At 46.7% G+C, this 21,774-nt stretch overlaps 7 protein-coding genes across 7 annotated transcripts; 6 read left to right on the top strand and 1 right to left on the bottom strand.

The window, feature by feature from the left end:
* Nucleotides 1-77: 77 nt before the first annotated feature.
* Nucleotides 78-3,701, top strand: LACBIDRAFT_307361 (uncharacterized protein; the record flags this gene model as incomplete). The annotated part of the gene is made up of 15 exons (XM_001886055.1): nt 78-354; nt 419-519; nt 568-688; nt 739-868; nt 921-1,150; nt 1,199-1,377; nt 1,429-1,615; nt 1,667-1,920; nt 1,979-2,215; nt 2,270-2,461; nt 2,512-2,699; nt 2,757-2,860; nt 2,919-3,064; nt 3,120-3,327; nt 3,382-3,701. 15 exons carry the CDS (start codon nt 78-80, stop codon nt 3,699-3,701), a joined length of 2,874 nt encoding a protein of 957 aa, XP_001886090.1.
* An 846-nt stretch (nt 3,702-4,547) lies between these two features.
* LACBIDRAFT_307360 (uncharacterized protein) lies at nt 4,548-5,853 on the top strand (the record flags this gene model as incomplete). Its single annotated transcript, XM_001886054.1, has 8 exons — nt 4,548-4,637; nt 4,690-4,794; nt 4,851-4,947; nt 4,991-5,179; nt 5,231-5,325; nt 5,377-5,445; nt 5,496-5,662; nt 5,727-5,853. The coding sequence occupies 8 exons, from the start codon at nt 4,548-4,550 to the stop codon at nt 5,851-5,853; spliced, it is 939 nt and encodes a 312-aa protein (XP_001886089.1).
* Nucleotides 5,854-8,602: 2,749 nt separating this feature from the next.
* LACBIDRAFT_307359 (uncharacterized protein) lies at nt 8,603-10,191 on the top strand (the record flags this gene model as incomplete). Its single annotated transcript, XM_001886053.1, has 7 exons — nt 8,603-8,849; nt 8,906-9,051; nt 9,105-9,218; nt 9,292-9,384; nt 9,446-9,566; nt 9,617-9,851; nt 9,900-10,191. 7 exons carry the CDS (start codon nt 8,603-8,605, stop codon nt 10,189-10,191), a joined length of 1,248 nt encoding a protein of 415 aa, XP_001886088.1.
* Nucleotides 10,192-14,309: 4,118 nt separating this feature from the next.
* Nucleotides 14,310-14,593, top strand: LACBIDRAFT_238685 (ubiquitin; the record flags this gene model as incomplete). Its single annotated transcript, XM_001886052.1, has 2 exons — nt 14,310-14,481; nt 14,535-14,593. Coding segments are annotated over 2 exons (231 nt in total), but the record flags the coding sequence as incomplete, so codon positions are not given.
* Nucleotides 14,594-15,701: 1,108 nt separating this feature from the next.
* LACBIDRAFT_331595 (uncharacterized protein) lies at nt 15,702-16,842 on the top strand (the record flags this gene model as incomplete). Its single annotated transcript, XM_001886051.1, has 5 exons — nt 15,702-15,989; nt 16,113-16,374; nt 16,396-16,663; nt 16,692-16,702; nt 16,748-16,842. The coding sequence occupies 5 exons, from the start codon at nt 15,702-15,704 to the stop codon at nt 16,840-16,842; spliced, it is 924 nt and encodes a 307-aa protein (XP_001886086.1).
* A 20-nt stretch (nt 16,843-16,862) lies between these two features.
* On the bottom strand, nt 16,863-17,791 carry LACBIDRAFT_295264 (uncharacterized protein). The gene is made up of 4 exons (XM_001885954.1): nt 17,745-17,791; nt 17,561-17,677; nt 17,311-17,505; nt 16,863-17,262 (listed from the first exon to the last, which is right to left on the bottom strand). The coding sequence occupies exons 2-4, from the start codon at nt 17,613-17,615 to the stop codon at nt 16,925-16,927; spliced, it is 588 nt and encodes a 195-aa protein (XP_001885989.1). The 5' UTR covers nt 17,616-17,677; nt 17,745-17,791; the 3' UTR covers nt 16,863-16,924.
* Nucleotides 17,792-19,383: 1,592 nt separating this feature from the next.
* Nucleotides 19,384-20,165, top strand: LACBIDRAFT_399462 (uncharacterized protein; the record flags this gene model as incomplete). The annotated part of the gene is made up of 5 exons (XM_001886050.1): nt 19,384-19,394; nt 19,450-19,529; nt 19,598-19,697; nt 19,757-19,809; nt 19,876-20,165. 5 exons carry the CDS (start codon nt 19,384-19,386, stop codon nt 20,163-20,165), a joined length of 534 nt encoding a protein of 177 aa, XP_001886085.1.
* Nucleotides 20,166-21,774: the final 1,609 nt, after the last annotated feature.

The raw sequence follows: 21,774 nt of genomic DNA, 5'->3' as shown, positions 1-21,774 counted from the left end.
GTTTCATTACAATGATCTTGGCGAGAACTTTAGCAAATTTTGAGGTCCTCTTCGCGCGTTCAATTCTCTAAATCGAGATGGCTGCAACACCAATGATCGTGGATTCTGATAGCGCAAGTCCACCCCCACGAAAAAGGATTCGTCAAGATCCAGTCGCGTCAAGAAAAACTCCTAAAGAACCCCGACTATTTTTTCCATTTCGAGCCCTTGGTCTAATCACGAACCATGTACCATTCGTATTGCAAACCCGATCACACAAGGGTGCGACCGATGGTCCTCGAATACACCTTCTGACCTGCCTAGGGAGATCATGGGCTTTGTGGGAAGGAGGAAAAATGACACTTCTATTCGTCGGTAAGTACGTGTTCCTCTCAACTTCATCATTCTTGCTCTAGGCTAACGACCGACGAACAAATAGGACCGGATGCATCGGAACATATATCTAGTATGGCTATGGATGGAGACGGGGTATGGGTTGCTTCAGGCCCCCATGTCATAAAATACATACGCGGGAAAGAGGTGAGGTTCGAGGATCATTGCAGCAGGCAGGATGTTTAATGAAACCAGGTTTTACGTGCTACAAATCCATTGGATACATCGCTGGTCTTTATAACAATCTTCGGACCCCACATCTTAGCCTTGACCGAAGCGGGAGATCGAATGATGGTGTGGGATACTACGGAAGGAGGTACGACTTGGATGCCACTGTTTCTGGAGCTTTGTTGAACTTCTGTGCAGAGATGCGTTCCACCATTCAATTCGATCAAGATTTCGCCGCAACCTCAATTCTCCATCCTGCCACTTACCTGAACAAAGTGTTGGTGGCAAGCAGCCAAGGGACCATGCAACTTTGGAATACCCTCTCTCAGTTTAGTGGCTTCTCGACTTATTGCAATGTTTTATTGACCATTTTCTTCCAGGACTTGTATTTACAAGTTCACCTCCGCCAAATTACTATCGTCTCCAAACGTACCTGTTCCTGGCGCCGAACTTGGTTGCGCCATAACAGCTCTAACCCAATCGCCAGCCATTGACGTCGTTGGTATTGGTTTTACCTCTGGTGAAATTTCGGTTTACGATATTCGTGCCGATGAGCGCCTCATGCGCATGTTCATGGAAGGCGGCATCAGGTCGTTAGGTTTCCGAAGTGGTACGCTGCATTCTTGCTCCTTTACTTCCATATTAATTGGGTTTCAAGATGGTAACCATATCCTCGCGTCTGCCTCTTCTGCTGGGCATATTGCCCTCTGGGATCTGAATGCTGGAGGGCGACTACTTCACATGATTAGAGGTGCCCATGATGGAGCTATCACATCTGTCGAATGGGTGCCGGGACAACCTGTCTTGATCACCTCCGGCGAAGATAACAGCGTAAAGGCAGGTCTTGCACGTCGTCTTTCTAACTTAACTGTAACGTCCTGTATCTAGCAATGGCTTGTTGAGTCCCCCACTTCCCCGCCAAGATTGCTCAAGTTCCGGTCAGGCCACCACGCTCCTCCCCACCTTATCCGATATTATGGTGACGATGGCAAACAACTCCTGACGGCTTCAAGGGATCGCAGCCTTCGTTGCACCTCCGTCGTCAGGGATTCACGGTCGTTCGAGTTGTCGCAAGGTAGCTAAACAAATCCTCACCGCAGCTGAGGCGACTGATCCGGTTTTTCAGGATCCCTTGCTAAAAAGGCGACAAATCTGTCCATTCCCCTGGCTTCGCTCAAGTTTCCTCCGATAACGTCGCTTTCATACTCATCAGCGAGGGCGAAAGACTGGGACGATATCGTGACTGCCCACACGGACGAGACCTTCGCTCGCACCTGGACGATGCAAAACAAAAAACTTGGCAAGTATAGTTTTGGGTTCGCAGAAGCTGCGACCGTGAAGGGAAAGGGTAAAGAACGAGCTCCGTTAGGTTCCGTCAAAGTCAGTGGGATGACTCCTCATATCCGTTGTGGCACATCTGATTTCTTTTCTCTCCCAGGCAGTGTGTGTAACAGCTTGTGGGAACTTTGGCATAGCCAGCTCCTCGACTGGCGAGATACACATGTGGAATATGCAGTCCGGCATCCGACGTAAGACCTACAAGTTGGGATCATGTCCTCCCGAAGTTGCTGGCAGGTTACATTCGACAAAAACCAAGCGGCGTTCTGTGACGGGGCTGGCCACGGATTCTTTGAACTCCACCGTTATTGCGAGCACTATGGATGGAACGATCAACGTTCGTTTACTCTAAGATCGATGTCGTATCTGCCTTACTGACCTTGTTTTGCAGTTCTTTGATTTCCAGACAACAAAACTCGAACATACTCTGATTCTTCCTTCGACGGCTGTGTCAATATTACTACATCGTGACAGTGGTTTACTGGCTGTCGTATGCGACGACATGGTCGTTCGGGTGGTTGATATTGAGACAAGAAAGGTGGTCAGAGAGTTGGGCGGCTTCCGTGGTCGTGTCCTCGACATCGTATGCGTCTCTCATGGACTTGCAGATCTTATTTTTAACTACTCCATTAGACATTCTCGCCCGATTCACGGTGGATAATTACGACATCGTTGGATTCCATCATTCGGACTTTCGATGTGCCTACCGGACGCTTGATCGACGCCTTCAAAACGGCGACTCTTGCTACAAGCATGGCTTTCTCGCCTGCTAACGACTTTTTGGCGACAGCTCACGTTGACAGCGTTGGCGTGTATCTTTGGTCAGTCCGTTCCCATTCAATGGTTGTATCTTATCTTATGAATTATTGGCAATATAGGGCAAATCGTGCTCAATACGCCGAGGTCTCGTTCCACAGTGTTGGGGATGACGAAATCGCTGAAGTGGCACTCCCTTCAATGCAAGGCACGGCAGAAGAGGAGGGTAGGTGATGTTCCCTTATGTTTGGTGTTCATTGGTTGATTTCCCACCCGTGTTGCAGCTCTCCAGGCTCTCTCTGATTTGACTGTGGAAGACGCCCCTGTCGATGTGTTCTCCACTCCTCCTCAACTTGACGGAGAGTTGATCACGCTCACGCTGCTCCCTCGTTCGCGCTGGCAAACGCTCCTGAATATAGAAGTCATACAGGTACTTTTCTCCAACTACTCGCACTCGTCTAAGTTCAACATGCAAAATTTGACAGCAACGCAACAAACCCAAAGAGCCACCCAAAGCTCCTGAGAAAGCTCCATTCTTTTTGCCTACTCTACCCGGTGTCGAGACACGCTTTGCGCCTCCACCGAAGGAAAGCGAAAAGGAGAAGAAGAGCACGCGACGATTAGACAAGACGTTTGCGGAGACGGAGAGTATATTTTACCAAAAACTGGAGGCGGACGACGCACAAGGAGACTGTACGTCAAAATAAGAGCCTTCCCTCATCTCACTTACGCATGCTGCTTCCTCAGACGAAACATTTTTCAACTACGCCAAAACTCTATCACCAGCCGCGATCGACTTAGAGCTGAGATCTCTCGTATCCGTGGACAATCTCAAACTGTTCCTCAACGCCCTCACACAACGTCTTCTCTCGCATCGAGATTTCGAAGCGGTGGAAACGTTCCAAAATGTATTTTTGAAGATGCATGCGGATGTTATGACCGAAAATCCGGAGCTGCGACCGAGTTTGGAGAGGATGTTGCAGGTGCAGAAAAAAGAGACAGAGCGGGTGTTGGAATTGATTGCGTCGTCGATCGGGACGTTAGGTTTTGTGAGGGACACTTTGTAGTGGGGAACATTCCCGTCGACGGCGTTTTGGAATATGAAATTGATCAAGACGTTGAAGAGTGATACTTTGAATCCTTGTGTTGGCGAGATCCTTTTTCAGGCTCAGGGTACCGATAAGGAAGGCAAGAAGGGGTACCGATAAGAAAGGCAAGAAGGGGAGTGCAACTTTTGTAAACTCTCACTTCCAACTCTGCATAGGGGTCTTGCACTTCATGAGTGTAAGATTGGTGGTTGATCTTTGTTTGACAAATGAACAATTTTGAATTTTTCGGACTCACTGAGAATAGTTGAAGAAGAATCAATTCAGAAGTGAAGTGGCAGAGTACGGACAAAGCAGGTGTTTGATCCCAAGATCACGCCATCTACTGGACTCAACACACCTTTTTTTAAAAAGGGAAAAGTTATCCTTATATACAGTCTTCAAACCTCTGCAAAATACAGTACTCAACCTTGTAAGAAGGAATGATGTCATACATCACAATTGTGCAGTTTGGTCTAGTTTGGACTGGAAGCCACAGCCTTACTTCCCAACCTCGACATGGTGAAATGAAGAGCCAACGACACACCTGAAGAGCTGCCAGTCTCAGTTGACCTGGAAGAAGGATGGCTCGACAAGTTCCTAGAATTGCCAACAGATGAACTTGCTAAGCTCATTGCTGACATTGCCAACATTGGCAAAGTCAAAACTGCTGCCTTCAAGAAGGCCAGAACCAGCCTCCTATCATTCTCTGGTGTAAAATGGATTGATTTTGCTGAAAGACTTGGCCTCTGTGATAGGCTGGAAAATAACCAATTCAAGAAAGTTACTACCCCTATATATCACCTGCCACCATCCATTCATGAGATCATGTTTGAGGAGGCATGGCAAACAGAAGATGTCTATCAAGAGTGGCAGGTGCAGAGGAAGGAAGCAGCAAGGGCCAGAATTATGGATCCAGTATGTCTGCAAAGCCATTTGTCAAGCTTTTCTGATCTTAAGATGTGCTTAGTACCTTGTTCAAATCATAGGGCTATTTCAAGGTCAAGTAATAGACAAACCAGAGCAAGATATATTAGAGACTGAGTACACTAGTGGAGGAAAAGTTGAGAACAAGGTTCATATCAGTCTGTATCAAGTTTTGTTTATCAGGCTCATCATTGTCCTACCCAGATCTTCATGATTGGTGGAATCCTTCTTGTCATCACCAAATTCAATCTTGAGATAAGTCTGGAGGACAATGTGGCACAACTTTTTGTTGAAATTCTGGGTGCATTTTTTTTCTTCTTCTGATCCTAGCCAGTATTCAACAGGTTGGTACCCAGCTGCAGCCAAAGTGAACAAGACAGTGGATCTTGAGGATCAACACATATATGGCCTTCTTACTGACCTCATTGACTTCCATTTCTACTGTTATGATCCTCTTGCCAAAGAATTTGCATTTGATGAGACCCTAGTTGTGGGCATTACAAGAGATGTTGCATACACTGACATGATCCCAGGTATGTGCCTTCTTCTACATACATAGCTCACAATTGACCAGACACATCTAGTTGGTAACAAGATATTCAGTGTGATCTTGACTGCATATATTGAAGGTCTGGAAGCAATGACATTGAAGAGCATAGAAATGAAAGAGAAAGGGGATGTTAGTAACCAGCTCTCTCTTGTGTCATAGACATGTTGATCATATCTGTAGGTTTCCTCCTCTCCAGGCTCTGCATCTATTCAACAGACATGGGCACAGAAGGCACCATCCAAGCCAGTGGTATGCCTATAGTGAGATGTCATCACAGTTGGTACTAATTCTCAATGCAGCCTCTGCAGCCACATACTCATGGTAGGTGGTGGGCATCAACCAACTGCTGCTGGGAGGTTGCACTACAGCTTGCACAGCAGTGCTGTGATAAGTTCAAGGAGCCAGTCAAAACAGTTGATGGTATTCAAAAGAATTCAACTGCAGCATTGGAATTGTTGGCCAAGAGGTAAGTTCTGAATATTACTGCTCCCCTTACACCCTGAACACTGACCATGTTGTGCTGATACCAGTGTCTGGTCAATCCCTCGTGCTTCAAGTCTCACAGGAGCAGCTGGCCCTTCTTCTACTGAAGAAATCAAAGATCTGGCTCATCATATGGTTCACACAAAATACCTCAATATGATCAATGACTCTTAGTAGCCTGTTGCCTTGGTACAATGGACCATGAAACATCTGCAACTCATGTCTTGTACTTGCCCCTATTGGAAATCATGCACTCCATGGTCATTCAATCAAGTTGGACAAGAATCCTTTTTGTACCACACATGATTAGCATACAATCAAGGGGACTTTAAGAATTTAAAAACTACCTAAGGCTCTTGATATTCCAAGGTATGTTTCCATTCAAAAAAGGATTTTTCCACCCTTCTTTTGGAGAAACTTATGGCTGGTGGGCAATGAACTTAAAAACAAATCTAACATTTAAATATACAGTTTAATTGGTGTGTTGATAAGTTTGCAATTAGTACATTATTTTATTTGAGGTAGAAACAAGATGTGATTCATCAGAAGTTTGTCAATTTACTTTTTTGGGCTTGTCCAAGTGAGAAAAAAAAAGTGAGAGGAGGGGGAAAAAAACATGAAACTAGTTATTATCTGCATCCCTTTTCTATAAAAGCAACTCTAGGCAAATAACAAGCCATCAGTGATTTGTATGTAATTTCAAGAAGATTCTACTGATTTTTTCCACTTATTTCTTGGCTTGCAACAAGTCCAAAAAAGAGAAAAAAGCATAAATTGTCAAGTTGCTGATGTGTGCACCATGCATGCTGTCAACCAAAGTCCTCATTTTGTATAACAAGGAGGTTTTGTAATTTTAATGCATGCTTGTCATCCTTGTTGGCCATGATATCAAAATCTGCAAAGAAGAGATTCATCAAATTTGATAGAAGTGAACAGATGGAAGCAATGGTTGTTTATGAGTATCACCAGGACAGAGCCCTGACAACTTTCACCATCATACAACACAGAATAGAGGTGGACCAATGATTGCTTCCTCCTCCTTGCAGATGGTGATAACAACCTTGAGCAATTTGGCATGTGAATCTGCCTGCCTTAGATGAACCAAAAACCACCAACAATCTGTCCTTCACCTCAAAAGCAGTGGTGTCATGACCTTTTTGACCTTGGCCAAAAGGTCAGGCCGAAAACCGGGTCATGGCCAAATTGACTGGGTCAGGCTGATGGTCAAGGAGGTCAACAGTCACAGGAATAGAACTTGAGAAGCAGCAGAGCTGCCAAAGAGCTTCCAGATCTGGATTTGACAGGTCACAGGAAATGCCTTCTGCACCACTCACCCAACTTCGTCCCCAGCATAGGATCTTGAGTACAGGGTGAAGATATTGTAAATGTTAGGGAGTATTGCATCCAAAGCTCATGAATGTCATTGAAATGGCTTCAGGTCTTTTTATTTTCTGAAAAACAAAGGTTTGGTGAGTTTCTTTACTCATTTTCGTTCTGGCCAGCTGATTCTCACGACCAATTTCTGACTGGTCAGTCTGATTTTTGGCCATTTTGACCATTTTTGACTTACCCTGGCCTGACCAGTCATGACCCAGGTTATTGACACCACTGCTAAAAAGTGCTTCAAATGTCTAAGGCTTGTGAATATGTTGTGTTGGTCAATAAATTTTTTTGGGAGAATCACTACTAATTTTTTTTCGGCACTCTGACCTCCCCTTTACCTCAGGTCATGGCTTCAATTCCCAGTGCTCCCTTGTAAATGATTTATGTACTGTACCTCTGTCATATATGTAGACCAGCTGTGCCATTACTATGTTTGTTCATGATATTGAAACTTTTTCAGTGTTGCACGATTGTTGGCTCACCACTTTGTCCCATCCTTTCAATTTTTTGACCATTCGATGTACATTTTTGTCTTCTATATGAATATCAACTTTTTTCTATTTAAATGTATTATGTTCACTATTGGAGGCAATCCGGTCCTCAGGGTTCAAAAATATCAGGATATTGAAACTGTTGTCATGCCAGGTCACAATGGCTTTTACTGGAAGATGATGACAGTTTGGCAGGTGTATGTCATGTACAGTCATCCACCAGCCTGTGTTACACCATCACTGAATGTTACACTTTTGTTCCTCAAATAACTTTTGCAATATTCAACATACTCTCTTGAAACAAATTTTATCTGGAGCTCCTATATATGGTCTCTCCTCACATCAAGTTTTGTGTGCACAGGATGAGTATCAAATATGCAGTGATTTGTTCAAAATGAGGTACTTAGCAGAAAACCTCCCACCACTGAATGTTACACCTGTATTTTGAGAATTACTCAACAGAAACAAACCTGAGAGCTCCAAAATTTGGAGGATGCAAAGAATGTAGATCACCAAGATTGAATGTACAATTTTTAAGTGAAAATGTATCCCTGTCATGTTTTAAGTGAACTTTCAATTTTTGATGTAACACTAGCTGGTGGATGACTGTAAATGTCACGCTTTAAAGCCGTTTGTGAGCAAAATTTTGTATTTTGCACTCCCAGCCAACAGCACTTCATCTCTCTCTCTGGAAATTTGTATTTGGACTCTCACATACTATTTTAATGTAATTGGAAAGTTTCAGAATAAACAATTGAGCCGATCTGGAGGGATCTGAGAGAACATTCCAATACTTTTGTTTGGCTGGTGTAATGAAAACCACAAATTGATGTCTTAAGAATGCAATTCTTTGAATACATCTCTAAAAATTTGGAAGTACAGAGAAAATACACAAATACACTGGTCTCCGGAATTTGAGAACCTCAGAGTAAGTGGAAGCAAAGATAATCCGCATTTTCAATATCCCGACGAGTTTCAATATCGGGACAAACATAGTATGAGCTCGTCAACTCTTCAAGACCATGATGATGGTGTGAAGAAAGCACGAGATGACCGGTGACCTCGTGACCAAGAATTTTACCAGCCCCTATTTAGTATTTGGTGATGAACTATACCCTGACTTGCACTCACGTCGTGGCAGACTTGTGGCAAAGTCCCAAGCCGCAAGAATGTCAACCAAAGATATTGAGGGTACTGAACCCGCAGACGTCTTCTCTCTTGAGAAAACATTCACCACTCCAGCACACATCTCTTCACTTGCTTTTGGCCATCCTGGGCAGCTTTACGCAGGATCAGGCATGTATAGGAGTATCCATACAACAGGGTGTTGTCTGATGAATTACCTTCTATAGATGACGGTTCTCTGCGTGTTTACGACCTCTCGACTTTCAAAGTCCTGAAGGCCGTCAGGGGACTTGGAAACGAAGTGTCCTCTATAATTTGCATCAAAAGACCAGGCTCGGAGCTCCGCGATGCCTGGGTAGCACATGGGAAACGAGTTTGTCTTGCCTTCTCAACTTCTGGTCTACTCAAGTTTATGTGCTCTGATAGATTTCCTTGTTTCGGCTGGACTCTCCCAAACTGATACAATCCCCCGAAGATGCATTGAGCACCATCAACATTGGAAACCCAGAGGCCGCGTCAGAGATTGATACGCTGAATGAGGTTCGTGAAGCTTCAGCTGTACGCGTTTTGTGCGCTGAATGCGTTTAGTAAGCTTTCGTTGAGTAGCAATAAGAGTCATCTAGCCTTCAGCATGGACTCTGGAGCTGTGGGAGTCGTGAATTTGGCGACAGAGGAGGTTGTAAAGATGAAAACGGGTCATGAGAGTGTGCGTTTTTTTTTTTTGGAAAGACCAAAAGTGCAAGCGCTGACCGGACGGAAACGATCAGGTGTGTGGTTCTGTCAAGTGTGTACCAGGTCGACCACAGGAGCTTGTTAGTGGCGGGTACGACAGAAAGTTGCAACACTATGATTACACGCAAGGAGACGTTTTGTCCTCCTGCCTCATGGGTTCGTCGACTCCATTCTTTTGACGGCCTCATTTGATTATGATCCACTAGAATCATACGCTCAGAATGCCGGGAGCGCAGCACTGGCCCCACCGTTCGTCATGTCACTAGCCGTGTCGCTCTCAGGGGTTCTAGCCGCCGGTACAGCAGACGGCCGCTTATGGTTAGGTTTCGGCGGAGAAAAGAAGGTCACTGGTGCAAAGAGGAAGAAAGGGAAAAAATGGAGAGGTCTCGACGAGGACGAGACTCTCCTCATCAAAATTGCAGAGGGTCCCATTGTCGCAATGTAAGTGGGTTCCAAGGACGGCTATACTTCTGTTCATACTTTCCACAGGGCTTTCTCTGAAGGCAGAGCGCTTACTATATCTACCTTGATGGGCGTCCTGACTCACTACTATTTGGAGTATGACCCGACAGTGGGTCAAGTTGTACTCAAGCAATTGTGGCAGAAGGAGAGCGAAGGAATTCAAAAAGTTAATACCCTCATCGCCGATGAGAAGAGGTTCATCGTTGGAGGATTCACGAAGAAAGGCCAAGGTATTATTGAAGTCTGGAGAAAATTGTCGCCGCCTCAACTTGAGGAAGGCACTTCGAAAGTAGTTTCAAAAGAGGTGGTTGAGAATTAGTAGCTTCAGATGATGATTGCTATATAATCCAGGCTACGCCATGCTCGCTCCCGCTCTGCCCTACTGATTGCCGTTCGAGCTCTATAAATGGCACATCATCTTATGTACATGCCATTTTCAACCTACCAAACCCCTTTTCCAATCGCTGAATGGACACAACGGGCGCCGTAAATTCATCGTAGAATGTCGTCACCATTGGAAGGGGCAGCTTCGCCAGCGTCTCTATCTTGAACTGGGTGTCCTGTCAAGCTTGACATGGACAGGACACCCCTGGGACACCCAGTCGCTTTCAAGCAAGTCCTTTTTCCTGAAGGAGTGCTGGAACTCAAAGCCGAATTCGAGACAATCTCCAAATTGTACGAACTCTGCGACTATGCCTCTTTTTTTTTGCCATTCCTCGTCCTCTTGCCTTTTTACATAGACCCCCTGTTGCCCAACAGCTACATCTCCCCTGATCTCCCCTATTGTGTCTCCTTCGCAGCAAGGACGACGCAGTGCCACTCGCCCCTCTGTCAGCCATGGCGATATCAAAGCGCTCGGGCTGTCCAACGCCGCATATGCCATGACCCAAGTCCTTCCCTTCCCTTGTCCATCGAACAGTTAGTCCGCACGTTCTTCTACCCCCCTAGCCAGAAGGAAGCAATCTTACACTCTCTGTCGACTCTACTTTGGGACGTGCTTCCCACGAGTGGAAGGTCAACTCGTTTTTCAACTCTGCAAACTTTCCTTTAGATGCAACAAGATACCTTTGTTTGGTTGCAACTGGCAATGCCGAAGATATGGCAAAATGAACGTGTGGAATGGAAGATATGCTGGGTCGCTTGCATTGGTTTGGTGGATACGATGGTCGGGATATAGAATTCGCGGTCTCCTGCAGTGGTGCCCCCATGAATCTGATCGATTTCAGGTGTGTTGCTGCTGCTCCCAACGGGGATGTTTTTAATGATCCGTGTCAAGATGCGATGATGGTTGAAAGCGGGGGCGGTTATTCAAGAACTCGTTGACGCGTTATACACCAATGATCCTTATTATCCGCGTGCGCGCCCCGATGAACGTCTCTATAGCCACTTCCGTCTGAGATATCCGGCTGTATACCTAGAGGAGGCGATTGAGACTGGGAATGCCTTTCTGGCCGTCGAAGCAGAACCAGCCATTCGCGACTCCAGAAAGTACTAGACCTGGCTGTTGCTTATGATGGAGTTGGCTTGGAATGTAAGTGTGTCTTCAGAGACGGCTATACTTTTGCTTATTCTTTCCGTGGGGCTTTCTCCGAAGCAAGGGCACTTACCATATCCAGATGGGCGTCCTGGGTCACCACCATTTGTCGTAAACGATTCTCTGCTCGTAATCCTGATTCAGGAACGTAAGGGCATATCTCTGGACCAACAGCAACTTTCATATGACATACGTCAGCTTGAGGATAACTTTGAAGTTGAGCGTACGTGTTGCTTTCATAATTTGACCATCCCCTCTTGCTTATTATCCCGAAGACTATGGACTTTCTGACTGTTCTGCTGTTCATCTCTGTTTGCGTTTACTCGGTGGGGGGATTACCGACGTGCTTAGCGATTTCTCTGTGGGAGGCCGTATATCCCCTCCACTCGCCTACCATTTTGAGCGAAGTTGCCGGGTGTATGTCACGGTCGGCTTATTTTACTTTGGTGACTGGCCTTCCGAGTCTGACATCTCAAGTTCGTGCCAAAACGTACTGGGAGCACGAACTTCCGATGAATACATCCCAGCCGCCAACAATACCAAAACTCCGATCCTCTCTCAAATGTTCTGTCGGTAGCCAAACGAGGAAAAGTGGCACAGGTGAAGTCGAGTCCACAAAGAAAGTGTGTCTGCCGTGTCTCAGAGAAGTCGACAATCACCCTCGTACTGTTGCGAACGTGAAGCCTGCGACAAATGCTCTGCATCAATAACGCAGTGCCCCTCTTGCCGACAAGCTATCTCTGCACGTCATACATTGAATGCTTCCACGCCGTTCGTGGACCAGGACGATGGTGTCGAAGGTGGTACCTCGAATGACAGAATCCTGAAACTCAAGTACGGTGCTAGCCAAGGACGGGTCATCTCTTCCAAGCAGAGTTGTCACGGTATTTCGCCGTTGACCACTGGAGATTGGAAAGCTCTGGAAAAGAATGCAGAGACCAAAGGAAATGAATACATCAGGAAGATGGCGTGTTATTTGGGAGTGTCGGCGTATGTCGCGATTTTTCATTCAATGCGAGGAAGGGAAAGGACCTCTGAAACTATTCATACATATGCTTACTAGCGAAGTATATCATTTCATCTTGCTGAATGTTTACACAGATTGAAGAGCTTGCATTCGGACTTTCCCGAAACGACGACCTCCATGCATTATGCATAGCCTTCGGCGTCTACGAGTTCATCCAAGCTTAATCATAGGTTGTCCCAACTTACCACATAAAGATGCTCAGTGCCAACAACTATCCGGAAAATGTGCAAGTCGTTGTTTTTCTCAAGGACGAACAGGGTATAGAGCAGAGTGTCGATCTGGGAACGATTCCTCAGCCCCTTGTATTGGGCGACTTGCAGCAGAGATTGGATAAACGGGGCAAGTGCCGTCCTGAAAGCATCTACGTAACATCCGACACCCATTTGACCAATTACATAGGTTTCCCCAACCCTTCCGTTCTGGTCGGTCGTCCTACACCGTACGATCTCAAAATCACCTCCGCACCGTCGAATTTCAACGGCCATAGTGGTCAAATCAATCTGTGGGTCGAATGACTTAACAATGACGCTGGTCGCTCGAATGACATTTTTGCCCTTCAAATCTTAATTCCGAAAAGTGACCAGCCTTTGCTCCATTTCTATAACAATGTCTATCCCCACAGCACGGATCCTCGAACCTTTGACTCTACCGCAACGTCTGCAACAATTGGCAACCACAACAAGGTCAAAGTTGGTGGCCTTGCTAGCATTGGGTTTGAGAGGTTCGTCAAGTTGCTTTTAGCATGTCTGGGCAATTAATTATTATTCTGGACAGGACAATCCGTGTTCCGGGTAAATTACTGGTCGGAGTCACAGTGGCGAATGAACTCACTGTTCCACAGATAACAACAAAGTTCATGCCCTTCCTCCTGGCCTGGGACCTTTTGAACTATTGTAAGTTCGCGTCGTCTGCTAAGAAACTTGCCTAATACATTCAAGTAACGTCGGAAATTTCACCAACCGTCTCCCAAAGTCGGTGGTGTCCAAGGGAGGCATATTCCTCGTAAGTTCCTCGTATGCTGTGATAAGGAGATGACCATTTTTTTTCTATTCCAAAGAGCATGTATCAGAAAGAAGCCATGTGGATGTCCTTTCGTCCACTCCAGCCATGCGCCCTGAAGGTCTCAGTTGGAGGCATTAACGCGCTCACGGGTACACCTCAAGGTGTTTCGGTGAAGGGGAAACAAGATTATTTACCATTGGAGAATTCTTATGGACAACTGTGAGTTTTCTAGGTAAATCATAGCCAGATCAAAGTTTGAAGACTGGATCCCCTCCCCCCCCCTTCACAGTTGGCTCGTACGTGTTTAGTTGTTCAGTGACATCTGTCAATTTTCAATTTGCTTTTTTGAGGATGGAATTTCAACAGCTCCAGGCGTTGTTAGGCGTGAGTCTCCTCAACATCTATTCGCAAACTACACACTGTCTCGCAACAGAATTTGTAGCAGTGCCTCTGGGTCATAACCATACTGTTGAAGGGCAATTGACTGGACAAGAAGTAAGTCTAAGTTGAGCCTTGAATTACGACCCCGCTGATAGCAGACTTCAGTCCGAAGGAGGGATCCAGATTGACGTATTCCCAAGATATCTTACCTCGGTATTGTTTACAAAGGCTTCCAAAAATTTAAATCTTTACCGCACCCCCCGGGAGCTTGGTCTTGCTGAAGGAGACTCTATTCAAATTCTGGACAAGAGGTCAGCAACTTCTCATCTAGGCAACGATTCACTTGATGAATTCCCTTCTCCACAGCCCGGCGAATTTTTGCAAGCTAGGGCCTAGAATCTCAGATACAACGAGCACGCAGAAGCCGGCTATTCACCTTGACGGATGCTTTATTACTAGGTTGCATAGCGGAAGTCAAGGAAACAGAGGGAGAATGACACTATCCGTGAAGACCCTCACTGGAATGACTATACGCCTCGATGTCCAATCAAGTGATGTAGTTGTCCAACTCAAGGCGACCATTCAGGATCGCGAAGGCATTCCTCCTGACCAGCAGCGACTGATATTTGCTGGAGCAGAACTTAATGATGACAGAACTCTTAAGGGTGGGGGCTGCTTTCCTATTTTGAAAGTGGTATCTTGCTTATTTCTTTCCAAGATTACAACATTCAAAATGAATCCATCCTTCATCTCGTTTTGCGTCTGCGTGGCGGAGGAGATATCGATATGCTTGGTGGCTTCTCCGTGGGAGGTCGCATATCCCAGAAGATTAACAAAGATCCGCTTCCTTCACTTGCCTACAACTTTCAACGTGGTTGTCGTCTATATGTGACGGTCATCAACGCCACTCATTTTACATCTGTGACTGGTCTCCCAATTCCGCCGTCCCCAGTCAGTGCAAAGACGTATCTGGAGAACGGCTACCCCTGGTTTGAGTTGTATGATGAGCACATTCCAGTTGCTAACAATGCCACAACTCCGACCCCTCTGTCGAACATTCTGTCAGTATCTCAGCTGGCCCAACAAGAAAAATCAACGAAGGGGAGGTCAAGCCTTGACAGAGAGTGTGTTTACTGTGTTTACGAGATGGCAACCATCAGCCTAGGACCTTGCGGTCATGAACTCTGCGAGGACTGTTCTGCATCGGTGACAAGGTGCCCCTCGTGTCAACAATCTATCTCTGTACGCCACAGATTTGCTGCATCTATGCCAGCAGCAGGACGTGAAGACGATGATGGAGTCGAAGCAGGATCTCTGGATGATAGAATTGTAAAGCTCAAGTACGGTGCAAGTCAGGGCATGGTGACCTCTTTTAAATTGAGGTCTGACACTGTTGCGCCTCTGACGGGCAATGCCAAGGAAGATTGAATGGAAAATCAACAATGGATAGGACGGACCCCTGCGGCCTGGGTTAGCTATGTCATCCTCAGTTCTATGTGAAGTGTTCGAAACGGCTTCGTAGTTTTTGTATCCTACCCATGGCCAATTGTAAATTTAAGCATCTACACCATCAAAACGAAATCCTTACTTACGTTGCATCGTCGACGACCGTAGCCGAGTCAGCCTATATACAAATCGTTTTTTTTTGTGAATGAATGAGGGTTGAATGAGGGCGGCTTCGCGCAACGATGCATCTGCACCTCCCAGTATACTTTTCTTGGTCTAGCAATGTTTTTGGGCCTTCCTTGCCACAATCAGGCAAGATAGCATACAGAAAAGAGCTCCGCCATAATCATGACACCAGCTTTTGTCCTTTTTCTGAAAAATGAGAGGAATAAGAGTCGATCTGGGAAAGATAATACGCCAAACCTTTTCTAATCTCACAATGGACGCCGTAAACCCGTCGTGGAATGTCGTTACCATTGGAAGGGGCAGCTTCGCCAGCGTCTGTGTCTTGACAGGACGCCCGGTCGCTTTCAAGCAAGTCCTGTTTCCTGAACAAGCGCTGGAACTCAAAGCCGAATTCGAGACCATCTGCAAATTGTACGACCTCTGCGACACTGACTCGTTTTTCGCCATTCCTCGTCCTCTTGCCTTTCTCGACCCCCTGTTGCCCAACAGCTACATCTCTGCTACTGTGTCTCCTTTGCAGCAAGTGCGAGCTCGCCCCTTCGTCAGCCATGGCGATTTCAAAGCGCTCGGGCTGCCCAACGCTGCATATGCCATGACCCAGGTCCTTCCCCTTCCCTTGTCTACCGCACACTGAGTACGCACCTTGTTCTACCCCCCCAGCCAGAAGGAAGCACCCTTACCCAGTCTCTGCCGACTCTACTTTGGGAGAGTTCTTGACGTGCCTATCACGGATGGAAGGCCAACTCGCTTTTTCAATTCCTCAAACTTTCCGTTAGATGTTGCGAGATACCTTCGTCTGGTTGAAACTGGTAATGCCGAAGATTATCACAAAATAGAGGAGATAGCCTATGGAATGGGAGAAATGCTGGGCCGCGTGCATTGGTTTGGTGGATACGATGGTCGGGATATCGAATTCGTGATGGGCGGTGTCTCCTGATTTCAATCAGGTGTGTTGCTGCTGCTCCTAACATGGACGATTTTTATTCTGATTCGTGTCAAGATGCGACAATGGTCGAAAGTGACGGCGGATATTCAAAAACTTGTTGATGCGTTCTACACCAATGATCCTTATTATCCGCGTGCGCGCCCCGATGAACATCTCTATAACCACTTTCGTCTGGGATATTTGGCTGTATACCCAGAGGAGGCGATTGAGATTGCGAACGCCTTTCTGGAAGCCATCGAAGCAGAGCAGGCCACTCGCGACTCCAGAAGGTAGGCCTGGCTGCTGTTTATGATGTAGGTTGGAAGGTAGTAGGTCTCCAGAGACGGCTATACTTTTGCTTATTCTTTTCGCAGGGCTTTCTCCAAATGTGGCAGAGGAGAGTGAAGCACTAAAAAAGTTAACACCCTCAGGCCGAGGTCCGGAGAAAAGTGCCGCCGCATCAACCTGAGGAAGACACTTCGAAAGTAATTCAAAAGAGGTGGTTGATAATTAGTAGGGGTAATCAATGATAATGCCATATATAATCCAGACTAATGCTGAACATCTTTGAGCTCCCGCTCTGCCTCTGATTGTTGTTCGAGCTCTATAATCCGCTTCTGGTAAACTGCTCTAGTCCTCTTGAGCTTGAGCAAGTACTCCTCGTCTGATACGTGTATCAAGCCCAGAGCTGTCAAGATACGCTGGGCGACGGGGACGCGTTCAGACGGTTCCGGTGGTGGTGGGGTAGGAGCCACTGGCATTTGACCCGTTTCCTTCAGTTTGGAAACGTATCTAAGCCTCGCGACGGCTGCTTCGTTGTAGGCAAGCTGTAAAATCGTACACAGGGCTGCGGCAGATATGGCACCGGGCAGGATACTTCGCAGACCGGCTTTAATCCAATTAGTAACATTGAAAAGAAGGGGAGCAGACAACGTACATCTCCAGACTCGAAGCAAACCTCCAGCCGCTGCACCGCTTACTGCCGTGTCGAGTAATTTATTTGTGCGGATTTCAGACCATGTGAGTTCCGAGTCATTCGAAGAGCTTAGACCCAACTGCCGTCTCCGTCTTTCGTATTGCGTCCATGGTGCAGTGTGCACGAGCACCGGACCCACAGCGTATTCACGCAGAGCTAAAAGTAATGATCAGCACAAATGTGAACTTGGTCAACACAAAAAAAAACGCACCAAAGAATGTAGCAGCTGTGATACCCGTATTCACCGCCGCGTACGCTGCGACCATTCCGGGGAGTGGTTTTCTGGTAAGCACGGCATGGCTATAGAAGCCTAGCGCGCTCGTCGCAGCTAATTATGAGTAAGGGGAGTGATCAGCCACGCTCAACTGAATCAGGGCACACAAAGACGGACTTGCATGGTATGACTGTCCCAAGAGCGACTGTCCACGGCGCTGACTTCTCCATTCACCTGCAGCAGCTGAGAGAGGTGTAAACTTTCAAGTGTGGCATTCAGAAGCTTTCGCCAACTATGCTGACACTTTGCCAAACAAACGAGCAATTCAGTTCAACTTCGAGTCTCGACGACAGCCGCAGTGATCAGACATGAAACCTTCCCGTACTTGCTCTCTACTTTGCACCGCAACATTCAACAATGACTTGGCCTGACACGATCATTTTCATGCTTCTCTCTCCCTTGTACTTCATCTCCTTGCGCCCTTATAAATTTTGTGGTTGCAAGTACAAGACGCTCTGTGGGCGATGCCGCCCTTTCAATCCTCCTGATTTGGACAAGTGTCCTCGATTCCAAGGCCTTCTCAAACAAGTTTTGGACTACCTTGCTTCATCGGACTCCACCGTCTCGCTGTATCAGTCAGTTTTTGAAAAGTTTCGTGAATATCGAATGCCCTGGGATAATAACTATGACGCTTCCATCCCCCGCATTCGAGACATCCTAGTCAATGCACCAAAGTTCAATCCGCTTCCCATGGATAAGACAAATGACCGCTATAGCACTTACTGGGGAATGGTTTCAACGGCTGGGAGAGTGGCTCCTGATATCCAGATTAATGGCAATCTTATCCGCGCCTTGGAGGAGGTGGCCGAGGTATACAAGTTATTTGACACCTAACCAGGCTCACATTTGTCAGGACTCACCGCTGTTCACAATTTTGGCTTTCATCGTGGCTGTCACTATTCTTACGGAGCTTTGTCAATACACCGTCAAAATAATTGTTGGCCTGATTCCGAGGATCCAACCATATGGGCGAACCCTCCATGAATGGTCAGGACGCACCTGGGAAGATCTTGTTTTTGACCATGGACATGTCTCTGTCATGTGGCTGAAGGAAAACGTTGGAACAATGAACAACATTCTTGGAGTAGCACTCCAGCAAAAGAAGGGACTGGGGCTTCCACGCGAGGACTATCAAAAGGAGCTCTGTGCGTAAGGGTTGCCCAAAACGCTACCATTTTTATTAACCTGTTACAAATTCCTCAGCGACCGACGTATGCTCATCCTTCTTGGCTTCACTCCAGTCAACCAGTCTGGAATCCATCAAGTTTCACGATCTGCCTGATAGTCAAAGAGGGCCTGAGGTCACATTTACCCGTCTGACACCACTGCCAATACGATCTGGGTGCGCAACTCATGAGTTGGAAATTTGAGCTGAAGTGATGAGTTCAAGAAACGTTCCGTGAAGTAGGCGGTTACAATCGAATCAAGAGACACATGGACGAACAATGGGATAACTACCGCACTGGCGTTGTTTTTTCTAGGGGATCGTGCATGTCACGAAAAGAGGTGTTTCGCATTACATGGGGGACAGTCTAGGAATGATTCATTGATTGGCACTCGAGCGCGATCATCGTCCTTACTACTTAAACATTTTCTCGTAAAAGCATAGATTTGATATTTTTGTGGGTCCTGAGGAAATTTAGGCGCGAGGCACAAAATTCTTTTCCATAAAGTAGGATGTAGCGGGTCGAACTTGGAACGCGACGACGTCCCGCACGTGCACCTTTCTTTCCCTCCTCCTCCTCCATCAAAGTAAAGCTATGCCACCAATGTGTTGCAATTCCACCCTTCCACTCCTCTTCACGGTGCTAACTTCTCTCATTTAGACGCGACAAGTTCACCATTCACTCCAAAGCCGTCGTTTGCCAGGATGTCGAGCTCAAGGGTGACATCACCATAGGCTCTGGTAACACCTCTCCCACTCGACTTGCACTCCACCTCTCATACTTACACGTGTCAAATGTTTGCGTATAGGCACAATCGTACACCCCAAAGCAACTATATTCGCCATTGCAGGTCCAATTGTGATTGGGATGGGTTGCATCATCGAAGAGGGCGCTATTATCGTGAACAGGTTGGACCGTTCACCTCAATTTTTGAATAAAGGCAGCTTTTGTTCATGTGAAAACGTAGAAGGAAAGAAGTCATGCGAATAGGGGATGATAATCTCTTCGAAATTGGCTGTCGTGCGTTTTCTTTCAATTTCAAGGCCACTGAACATTAGCATGCTCACTTATTGTTTATGTACTTAGGCGTCGAATGCCCCTCCGTAGGCAACTTCAACACAATATCGACACGCGCCCGAGTCCACCACACCGTCCGCATCTCCTCGTTCTGTGTCATCGGTGCAGGATGCCTGCTTGTGCCTACAGAAGACGAAGTGCTCGAAGATTATACAGTCATCTACGGACCTGCCGCGGAGAAAAGGGTCTGGAGTGGGAGAGGGAAAGTGCAGGAGGCGGATCTGAGACGAAAACATGCAGAGTATCTGAAGGAGATGCTACCAAAGTTTAATCGGCTAAGACGGGGAGAAGGGACGTAATGTGTGTATGCTATTTCCAGTTATTGAGGGTTTCTAGGGAACAACGATGTTCTAGGGATTCATGATTGTATCCTAACACCAACTTTCTTGCGGCAAATCGAGAGTAAAGGAATCTACGATATGTTCAGCCATGCGGGATATGCGTCTAATCGCAGACTAGTTTTCTGTGCAGAGAACGAGGGTCAACAACCCGGTACTCGTCCGCCGAAATTTCTTCCGATCCTTGTGACACCTCTAGAACGATCATCAGCGCATCACATTTTTCCAGCCATTTCTCCCAGATTCGATCGAAGTCTTCACCCTGAAAAATAGAGTCCGCGATTTGACATGGGATTGAAAAACGAAGAGACCGCAAGCCGAGGAATGTCGAGATTAATTGGGACAAGTTGGTGGGGAGGACCTCGAGCATTCCCTCTGATGGGTTGGGATCGCCAATCGTCCAGTGCATCATTCGTGAGATGCTTTTATCACTTTGTAGCCATTCAATTATGATGCATTCAACAGATGTGTTTGGGATGCATTCCGACCAAGGATAGACGTCATTGAGGAGTTCAAAGTAACGGATAGTCATCGTTTTCAGGTTTGCCCAGCGATGGATAGTGGGGAGAATCCTGCTCAAGTTGCGCACATCTAGAAATGCTACGTCTTCAACGTGAAGCGAAGGCACGTGTAGTTCATGCGGAATCCTGATAGCCCGAAGAGCTGGGAGAGTGAGTCCGCGCATATATGTCCCACCTTCGTACTCGCTGATCAATGTGTGCAAATTTGGAAACGTTAGGGTACGTTGAACGACGGCGGTATCCTGCCTCCTGCAAGGCCAAAGCCATAGTACTTGTATCGAGGGCAACGAAACGGCTAGAGCCTCCATGATCTCGGCGTCCGTCTTCAGTTCGACTCTTTTCAGTACTTGATGGAAGCGAAGCGCATTTATCAACCTAGTGCTTTGAAAAACGGATGGATCGGCAGTCGAGAACGCGGTGGAGAAGCAGACGAGGTTTGGACAAGCTTCAAAGATCCGTAGGACAGCGCAGGTGTGTTCCTCTGTCCATATGTGCACGCCTTCCAAGGCGATTTCCAGTCGAATCGTCAACAGTCCGAGTTTACTAGAACCTGCACAGTCCTTCAACGCGTCTGCTATCGCCAAAGCGTGTTTCCCGCTCCTGATAATGATGTACTGAAACAGTACTTGACGCGCCAGGACGTTCCAGCAGCGACAGACGCAGCTCAAAGCGAGTTTTGTGTTCATTACACAGCGGAAGCGGTTGTGGACACATATACCGTATGGGTCGCGGGTGAACGCTGTGATTGCATTTGGGCAGCGAGTATCGAATGCGCCTGGGATGTATGAGGCCAATGCGAATACATAGAGCCATATTTCTGGTGGTAGTACAGTCGTGGACAAGCAAAGCCCACTAATAAAAATGGAAATTATTGATGGCTACCAAAGTGCCCGGAAAACGTGCAGATACGTTGAGGGAAGCTTCTGGCCAAATTTCAGCCAAGTCTCACGAGCCGTTTTGGAGAAAATGGCCATATACAAAAATAGACCCTAAATTTTTGGCCGGACACCAAAAAGTGCCAAGAAAAATATGAAAAATAGCGGAATCGC

Source organism: Laccaria bicolor, genomic scaffold, assembly GCF_000143565.1.
Source record: "Laccaria bicolor S238N-H82 LACBIscaffold_35 genomic scaffold, whole genome shotgun sequence".
NCBI lineage: Eukaryota > Fungi > Basidiomycota > Agaricomycetes > Agaricales > Hydnangiaceae > Laccaria > Laccaria bicolor.
Note: the sequence above shows the minus strand (reverse complement) of the source record. Positions and strands in the feature narration are given on the sequence as shown.

Excerpts from the sequence above, each read along its gene's own strand:
- LACBIDRAFT_295264 (XM_001885954.1), bottom strand. The coding sequence starts at position 17,615 with ATGGTCGCAGCGTACGCGGCGGTGAATACGGGTATCACAGCTGCTACA. Across the intron at positions 17,506-17,560 it reads CACAGCTGCTACATTCTTTG|CTCTGCGTGAATACGCTGTG; the intron begins GTGCGTTTTTTT and ends CATTACTTTTAG. Across the intron at positions 17,263-17,310 it reads TTTGCTTCGAGTCTGGAGAT|CCGGTCTGCGAAGTATCCTG; the intron begins GTACGTTGTCTG and ends ATTGGATTAAAG.